The sequence below is a fragment of the Diuraphis noxia genome, unplaced genomic scaffold, assembly GCF_037042655.1.
Source record: "Diuraphis noxia isolate RWA-SAM2 unplaced genomic scaffold, SU_Dnox_SAM2 contig0002, whole genome shotgun sequence".
Taxonomy (NCBI): Eukaryota; Metazoa; Arthropoda; class Insecta; order Hemiptera; family Aphididae; genus Diuraphis; species Diuraphis noxia.
The window spans coordinates 71,507,481-71,517,184 of NW_028301712.1; the positions used below are offsets into that span (position 1 = coordinate 71,507,481).

Below are 9,704 nucleotides of genomic sequence, written 5' to 3' on the forward strand. Positions count from 1 at the left end.
ATCTAATATATTATGTTTTAGATTCTGAACGGAGCGATGATTGATTGGACAATATTGGTCTTACAATTTTACGTTGTGTGTGCCCTGTGCAAGTACACGATAAAATGTTGAAATAGTGCTACGATTTTCAACTATTCAGAAGCTTTTCCGGTTTGCTTTTATTAACATGACTCAGGTGCTTACTTTGCGATTGTAACGCGTACATGGGTATATTACTATAATGGATGACAAGTGACAACCGAAGGTAAACCACGATTGAAAATACAGTGAAAGCTCTTTATAACGAAACTCTTTACAACGAAAAACTCTATATAACGTAAACATTACATAATAATGGTTGGTTTGCTATTTACAATATTTACAATTCATTCTCTATAACGTATTAGTCACTCTCAATAACGAAACAATATTTTATGTTTCATAATACAATTTACGTGTTATCGTATCTATTACATAATATATAAACTATAAAAATAATCGGCAATAATGCCGACATTTCCAAGAAAGATTACATTCTATCATTATCTACTTTTAATATCGTTATTATCGATATTTAACAGGTACAATGTTAATTTTATTATCGACGTAATGTCTAACATTGTACACATGGCCACAGTAGTGCGGCTAGTGCGCCAACATTCGTTATGGCAAGTAAAAGAAAAGCACTGTGTGTTGATCAAAAAGTCGCTTTAATACGTGCGATTGAAAAAGGTGAAAAAAAAGTGATGTCGGGAAACGTTTTGGATTCAGCCCATCTACTGTCGCTACAATCTGGAAGAATAAGGATAAAATATTGCATGCCGAAACAGAAGGAAGTTCTTGTAAAAAAATAAGGAAACCGAAATTTGAAGACTTGGACCAGGCCATGTTAACGTGGTTCCATAAACAACGTTGTAATAATGTCCTTATATCTGGGCCTGTTTTGAAAACTAAAGCTGAACATTTTGCTCTACAACTTGGTATTATAGATTTCAAGGCCTCGGAAGGATGGCTTGGGAAATTTAAACAACGTCACAATATTACCTATGGGAAAATAAGCGGAGAAGCACTAAATGTCGACTTGAATGTTACTAACAGCTGGTTAATTAATGTGTGGCCAAAATTGAATGAAAAGTACACTCCGGATAATATTTTTAATGCTGATGAGACAGGTATTTTTTACAAAATGACACCAGATAAAGCATTAAATTTCAAAGGGGAAAAAAGCGTGGGAGGTAAACTTTCTAAAGAACGTATCACTGCGTTTGTAGCAGCCAATATGAGTGGCACTGAAAAAAGAAAGATTACGGTAATAGGCAAATCAAAAAACCCGCGATGTTTTAAAAATATAAAACGGTTGCCAGTCACGGTTGCAAATAAGTCAGCGTGGATGACATCAATACTTTTTGAAGAAGAAATAAGAAAATGGGATGCAGAATTAAAGGGGCGAAAAGTTTTGTTACTCGTGAACATACAAAACTATGTAGAAATGGACGAGAATCTAGTTACAACAATATCGTTAACTGATGAAGAAATCCTAAATGCAGTGACAAAAGGCGAGGAGGAGCAAAAGGAAGATGAAGATGAGGAAGCACAACCTGACGAAGTCGTAATACCAAGTATTCAACAAGCACTTGATGCGGCTAAATTATTAGAAAAGTACTTGTTTCATGAAGATGATCCAAAGTTATCCCAAAACATGGGAGAAATTCATAGAAAAATACAAAAACAGTATTGGCAAAATAAAAAAGTACAAACTAAGATGACAGACTATTTAAAATAAAGTATAAATATTTATAGTATAAAAATTAAATTATATTTAATAAGTATGTACAATAATAATAATAATTTAATATAATACGTAAATATATATAAAATAATGTAAAAATAATGATGTGTTTGATATATAATATCACATACCTTTATACATAAATAATAAAAAATTTTTTTTTTATCTCTCTATAACGAAAGAAATCTCTTGGTCCCTTCAGATTCGTTATAAAGAGTTTTGACTGTAGTCTGTAATTGTTATGCAGAGAAGTTTAAGAGTATACGGTCCAGTCTCAAGTAGTCGTGTGGGGTCCGATTATTTATTTTTGTTTATGTTTTCGACGATCTAAAGATCATTAAAATGTTTATCCTTCATTGTAAAATCATTTTATATTCATCGATCAGCATATAAATGCACTAATTTTTTTTAAACGTGTAGGTTAAATTATTAACATTCGTCTAAATATAAAACAAAATATTTTATTAAATTATGGCTACGACTTACCTATTTACAAAGTTGCTCAAAACGCATATAACGGTATAACATAATAATGATGATATTATTAATATTCAATAATATTGTAATATAAAGACCAATAAAAAATAATTGATACTTGTCACTAGATATTTGACTAAAATAAACATTTTCCGAAAAAAAATTTACAAATTGGCAATTTTAAATTTTCAGTATTTAAAAATTAAAATTTATATAGTGGGTACTTGTAAGGAATGTCTATGAACAATTTAAAAAGTGAAATCTATTAAAGTAAAAGAAATAGTCATTTGAAAAGGTTAATATGATTAATTAATTACATGTTTTTATTTATGAATATATAAATATTATAAATTATGTTAAAGTGAACAGGTAATGGAAGCTACTGTATGTCTGTACGTTATGTCAAAGGTTTTTGCTCAAGATAAAATGCAGTAATGATACACATTAAAACAGTGCAATTAATTAGAGCATTATTAAAAATGTTTGTTTGTGGACCTGCAATACTCTGGTCACAATAAATTGATACATACAAAAATATCAATCAAGAAATAATAAAAAGTAACTATAGTGAAGCAATCATAAAAGATCGAAGGTGCAAATTTAGAAAATATAAATGATATTTTTTTTCTTTATGTTGACATTTAAAATATCATAATTTTAGAGTTATACACCCATGATTAGACTGGAGCAGCGGCAGAGCTAGGAAGAAGGGCTAATAAGAGATCCAACAATTATATAAGGTTTGGCCACGCATAAATAAAATTTTACCACTGAGCATTAATATGAGCTAATTATGATAACCTTTTTAAAATGAATGAAGAAATCGGTTATATTATTTCTGTTTGACAATTTTTTAAGACAATAAAACACAATATACACAGTATTAGGTACAGACGTATAAAAAAAATAATACAGATTACAGGCAATACAGCAAATCAACAATATGTCAATACACACTTATCGCACTACTGGAAAAATAAATATAATAAGACAATTACAGTGAAAGTTAATTTTGAAAATAACTTATACAGAATAATTTATCCGAGCATGCTCATCCCCTTTTTTCCTTTAATAATACATTTATTCAAATTCAGATTTCTGGAATATGTAAATAATAAATATACAGAAATATGATGTGCTATCAGTTATTACTTGAGTCTGGACCATTTTACAAATTATTAATCTTGCCTGATGATAGATTATTATAAATTACAACAATTTTTAAACAACCATATTTATACCTACAGCTACCACACCTTCCAAACCCATTCTAATTGAATATCAATAGTACAAAAAGTATAAGTGTAGAAGTCTAAACCATATTCAAAGAAAAAAAGGGTTAGCATGATAGGTAAAAAACACATAATATATCAATCAAATATATATTAATATCCTATAAAATACGAAGGACTATTATCCTAGATGATATCATTAATTATAAATAAAAGTAGGTTATAGGCAAAATTATTATATAAAATATAGTAGTATATTATTGTTAATTACATATTTTTAGGTACCGTGGATGGACAACTTAAATTTTTTAAATATAAAACATGACCAGATTATAAAGTTTAGATCGAGCTAGGCATTTTCAGATAGGGCAATGAGTCTAACTAGTACAGTTATGATAGGAAGTAAAAATACAATGTTGAAAATAATAAATACATTTTTCGTAAGACATTCAATCACAAAATTAAAATCTATAAGATCAAAGAATATTATATGAATTATGTTGTATTAATAAAAAAAAAAGGTTCATCTACTAAATACAGACACAGTAATTTTGTTGTGTATTACTAATTTGATTATAGAACAAAAATAACCAGTTAATCCATAACACAAATCATTATAATACAGTAAAGAGAATTTGGTTTGATGTATTTATTCAACCAACAATAATGAAAATAAAATTAAGATAGATATTTAAAATTCTAATACAGTATCAAACTGTGATTGATGGGTAATTGGGCAATTTACAAAAATCAATGGCTATAAATCACTTAAAACCCACAACAATAATTTAAAACATTAGGTGTATATATGTAAATATAATATTTCATAAAATGGTGACGATAGTATGTAATAGTTTCAAATGGTCAGACAATTTCTCAATTCATACAATTTACTGATAATAAATCTACTTTACAATTACATTAAATCGTAGAAAAATCTGTTCAACGATTGATGGGCAGCAAATGTTTAAAATATCCTACAGCTAAGTTCTAAATTACATATAAATGAAGTTGAATCTGAAAAAAAATATACATGTTAATGAAAATACTAAAAATATTACAAGTATTAGATATGTGAAAATAATATTACCTTCCAAGTGCTTGAGGCAATGAGGAAATAATAGATCCATATCCTTGAGCGTTATCAAACAACTCAAACAAAGGGGCTGCCACCAATTTGTAATTTTTCGGCACAGCAAACAATGCTAAAGAACAATCAAATTACCACATAATTTATAAACAGAAAGTTTGATTATATAATCTTATTGAATTTACAAATGAATCAATAAATTTAATACATAGAATAGTATATTTCAATTAAAAAGTGTAACAATTTACGCCTATATATAATTTTACAATTGATTTTAATGTTCATTAAAAACATCTGTACAGAACAAATGTACATGATAAAATTTAAGGATAAGCAGATGTTGAATGACAACTTTGTACAATAGTTCTTAAATTGTATTTTTAAAGTTTAAATGGAATTTTTTGAAATGCTTACAAATACAATATTGGAATTAATACATTATTTTAGCTGCCGACAGATTAATATATTTAAATAATCACTTGACATTATTTTTAACAAACATATATGCCAACAACGGCTAAGTAAAAATGTTTATAAATAAATACTTTCTTTAATACTTTAAGGACAATTTTAATTTTCAATGATCTCACTAAATAATTTAACTGAAAAATAGTTGATTTAGATAAATAATCTTAAATGTAATAATTTTATTAAAAACATTACAAATCTTGTACACATAATTAGATATTTTAAAATAATTTATTGACAAAATAAGCCCCCAATCAATTATTACTATACCGATATCAATTAATATACATATTAATTTTTGTTTTTATAATTAATACATATTACACTACTCTTTATTTATTAATTATTAACCATTTTAACATATAGCTCATAATGGGAAATTAGAACATAATATAAATAGTTAAATAATTGCAACAAAATTATAATTTAACTACTAAAACAAAACGAGATACACAGTAAACATAGTTGTTAGTTTTACTTTCTGTCAGAATTTAATAACATGCATTCTTAATATTCTAAATTGAATATTATAACTGTACATTCAAAAAGACATGATATTCTTGTTGTTTATGAATAAGTGTAAATCATATCAATTTAAATATTTTATTTCAGTAAATCTGTAGGGTTTAGATTAATATGACTATCAAGTGATCAATTGTGTTAGTTTTTTAATTTTGTATATATTTTAATTCTAAACACAATATAATTAATTATAGAACGAATTTTTTTAACATAAATATCATAATTTAAAATTAAGATATAACAAAAAAAACAACATTGTGACAGAAGATGACGATGATAGTACTTAAATTAGATATTAAGTATATTATCATTTTGTTAAGTATTAACCTAAACCCTAAAGTTTCTATCACGCAAAGTGTAAATTTGTTATGTTTTACATATAATACAACAACAAATCAGTTAATCGCATTCTCATAATAAAATTTCAGAAAATGGAAATAGTTAAAACTTAAACATTTTAATTTATACAACCTATAAATGAAGGTATGTTAACAAAACTCAAAAAATCATCCCACCAATAATTTGATTTGAATACAAAAAAAATAAAACTAAATACAGAGTGTCAACATCAAATTTAACTTAAGATTTACGCCAAAACATTGTAAACCTTACTGACCTTTAAATTTTAAAAAGTAACATTCAATGTTCTTTACAAATAGAATAAAATTGGTTGCTTTGAATCTAGTTAATAAAAAAACAACCGAAAATTGGTATTATGAGGCGATTTTTAGCAAATCTTTGTATTTTACAGAATTTTATAAAAGATTTATGACACCCTGTAAATCAGAAAATAAATTTAAATACCAGAGAATATAATTAGTTAATTATAATAGAAAATACATTTAAAATGCACTCGATCCCAGTCAGAGAATGCATACATTCTTTAATTACCATCTTAACATTAATTTAAGCCCCTTTTTTGGTATTCAGTTTCAACCGATTTAAAATCAGATGTAAATTAAACAACAGTGATTAGAACAATAATCTTAAAAGGAACCCCTATTATGAATTTTCCTAGACAATTTTCATAAAAAAAAATACATTTCTTGTATGTGGTGTTTTACAATCAACCAGGATGATCCTTTCTGAACCAGCAAATCATGTTGCCATTGCAAACTGTGAAATATAAAATAATATAATGTAATTTAACACAGGTCTTAGGTGATGTAATATACACGTAAGTTAAAATAGAAAATACTCAAATTTAACTTCAGAGCATGTCAACTATGACCCAAAACATAAAATAATAAATTTAGAAATTAAACCTTAGGAAAAAAAAGAATAAACCTCATAATAATTGTTTTCTTAGAAATTACTAATTGATAAAATAACTCTTTATACTTATACTCACAAATCTTGGGGTTTTGATTCACTATAAATTTATCTTACCTTTATCAGGTAGCTGAACTAAGAAAAGTCTTTTATGTTCTTTGGGTTTAGTTATGTGAGGTGGTATATATGGATAAGTTGGAGGTTCAAAGTTGGGTCGCCACCAATTGCCAATGGTATCTTCAACAGTCCATTCTGGCTGAACACCATCTTGTCTGCCTAAAGTCTGACATAAGTAAATGCAATAAAAGTAAATATTTTAAAATATTTTTAAGTATAAACAATTGTCAATGAATGATAAAGAAATATAAAGTTACTTCAGTTAGTAATCGTTTAAGTCCTTCCACCTCATCTTCTGCTGGATTTAGTTCTCCACCAGGCCTAAAAAGATTATAAAAAAAATTCTTAAATCTTGCTAAGTATTAAAATCTTAAATTGATAATATTTAGGTTTTTCGCCATTACTCATTTGGCTATGTCACAATTGTCATTAATTAAAACATTTAATTGATCTTACAATTTAAAAAATGTTGTGCCCAACTGCAATAATAATACGTGCGGCAACCCATGTTTATGAACTATTAAAACGCCTTCAACACTTCGGCGCATACCAATTTTTTCAAATTCATCACGCATTCGTTGGAATCTAGCTGGTACAGATGGATCTTTTTCAAATAAAGGTTCTTTTGTACCAAATTTATAATTTGATAGAGGATACCTAAAACAAAAGAAATAATGATAACTAAGCATTAAGTTTTTCAACACTTATATAGTACTTTGTTAGGCATTTAATATGAAATTTTACAGTTATGATTCAATTTACATTCACAGTTTACAAAAACAATTGTATTCATTTTGAATTTGACACAAACACAAATTATTATTATCTGAAATACCAAATAAAACCAAGAACAATTGTTTTTTATTCAATTTATTAATATTATAAATATGTGCATTCATGATCATACTAGATCTAGTAAGTACCTAGTTACACTATAGAAAATAAGTGTAACATACAATAGTCTTAAAATATTTAATTGATGACTATTACAACTAGTAAAAAAAAAAAAAAATAGTAGAAATCATTGAGGAACATCCGAAAGCTGTTCAAAAATTATCCTAGTTCCCAATTTTATACTAACAAATTTATATGTCTGTTGAGCGATGGGCACGTAGATGATTTGACTGGTGCGGTGCGCCTAGGCCACCCGGATCCCGGAGACGATTGGACATTGTTTTGTACCGGTTGGCTGGCCGTTGTGCTCAACGCCATTTCCGATACTGCGTTAGTCGACAGCTTGACGGTTTTTGATAAACAACTGTGATGAAATAATATTTAAAAATGTACAACAGTGTCACACGTCTTGACGTCAACAACACATAATCCGAATGAATATGTCGTTAACAGACAGCTACACGATTGATCGAGCCGACGTACTTCTTCGATGGGGACCAGTTTAACGTTGTGTAACACACGAGTATATGACGCTATATAATAATAATAATTTGAAAATTACTGCTGACAACTGAGAAAGGACTACGGACGACGGGAAATAAGACGTATAACGAAACGCCGCCTGCTTTTTATACGATATATGATGAACTATGAAGGCATGATGCCTACAAAATGGCGGACCGCGTTTGTTTTTGTTTGACGGGCATGACTATAGCGACGGTTAAGCCGGCTGTGCCATCGCGGTTACTATACCATTTACCAGAGTATTGAAATACCAGACCTCGACTTCTATGGGAGAAAAATAGTTGTCAAAAAATGATAAAAACTTAATATCACAAGTAGTAGACAGTGACACCAACGTTGAAAACACAAAGTACATATTATGCAAAATAATCACAATGTTTAGCAAATTAAAGCAAAGTAATTTTAAATTTTTAAATTAATTAACATAATTACATTTTAAGACAATGTTACACTTTTGTAATTATTCTAGAGAATTATAACAATATTTTCTGTCTGCTGCCTTTCACAAAACTAAATTAGTATTAAGTTTAAATTCCTAAATTTAAGATAGTTAATAGTTAATATGACTTAATTTTTTTATTAAATAACAAATATCGTCCTATATTTTAAATATAATATTAACAAAGTTATTTGTGGTTTTTTAAAAAAAACTTGTTATTTCTTCAATAATTTACAGTAATTATTTCAAAAATATCATATGCTACGGTCTACGAACTATACGAGTTTAATAATAAGTGCAAGGCGGAAGTCTAGTTCATGATATAATTGTCTTTGTCAATACTTTGGCAAGTTAGTTAAATTATTTAAGACCACTAGATTACAATATAATATATCATACAATAATTTGAACAACTTGGTACAGAATAGATTATAGACCATTATAGATTATGTATTGGTCTTCCAGGAGAAATGGAGAATCCTATAAATTATTATTTATATTTTATAACTAGAATATTATATTTTAAAATCAAATTGTTTTAATTTATTCATATTTTATTTTTTTATTCTTTTTAATAATTCTAAACTAGTACCCAAGGTAAGATTTTTAAAAATTATATATTCGTTGAATTTGTGACTAAAGTATTGAAAACTTTTTTTTACAAATTTTAATATAAGTAGTATCCACGGTTTAAGATATCTTAAACCATGATAATTATAGAGGTGCCGTTACCTATCACATGTTTTGAAGTCAAACTGTCGGTCATTCACCCCGAAAAAGAGGAGTCTAACAATGATATTCTTTTCCTTTAGACCGTAATGCACTTCAACAATTCAATAAATATTGATATCTCAATGATAACCATTTTGGCGCAACTATGGTTCTAATCTATGTATACTA

General features: G+C 27.4%; 1 protein-coding gene across 3 annotated transcripts; it reads right to left on the reverse strand.

Moving 5' to 3' along the window:
• Nucleotides 1-3,047: 3,047 nt before the first annotated feature.
• Nucleotides 3,048-8,558, reverse strand: Cpsf5 (cleavage and polyadenylation specificity factor subunit 5). 3 transcript variants are annotated; one of them, XR_016190269.1, is made up of 7 exons: nt 8,028-8,558; nt 7,403-7,603; nt 7,204-7,267; nt 6,947-7,112; nt 6,599-6,673; nt 4,568-4,682; nt 3,048-4,494 (listed from the first exon to the last, which is right to left on the reverse strand). XR_016190269.1 is itself a non-coding variant. In XM_015508520.2 (6 exons), exons 1-6 carry the CDS (start codon nt 8,156-8,158, stop codon nt 4,473-4,475), a joined length of 699 nt encoding a protein of 232 aa, XP_015364006.1. In that variant the 5' UTR covers nt 8,159-8,553; the 3' UTR covers nt 3,048-4,472. The 3 variants fall into 3 exon arrangements, 2 of the variants coding, with proteins under 2 accessions (XP_015364006.1, XP_015364008.1); XM_015508520.2 differs by lacking the exon at nt 6,599-6,673 and having other exon boundaries at nt 8,028-8,553; XM_015508522.2 differs by lacking the exons at nt 3,048-4,494; nt 4,568-4,682 and having other exon boundaries at nt 5,979-6,673; nt 8,028-8,557.
• Nucleotides 8,559-9,704: the final 1,146 nt, after the last annotated feature.

What these genes read in the sequence shown, in the direction of transcription:
- Cpsf5 (XM_015508520.2), bottom strand. Translation starts at nt 8,158, where the DNA reads ATGGCGTTGAGCACAACGGCCAGCCAACCGGTACAAAACAATGTCCAA. An exon ending in CTCAACAGACATATAAATTT is followed by an intron (nt 7,604 to 8,027) that starts GTTAGTATAAAA and finishes CTTTTGTTTTAG; the next exon opens with GTATCCTCTATCAAATTATA. An exon ending in GGCACAACATTTTTTAAATT is followed by an intron (nt 7,268 to 7,402) that starts GTAAGATCAATT and finishes TAATCTTTTTAG; the next exon opens with GCCTGGTGGAGAACTAAATC.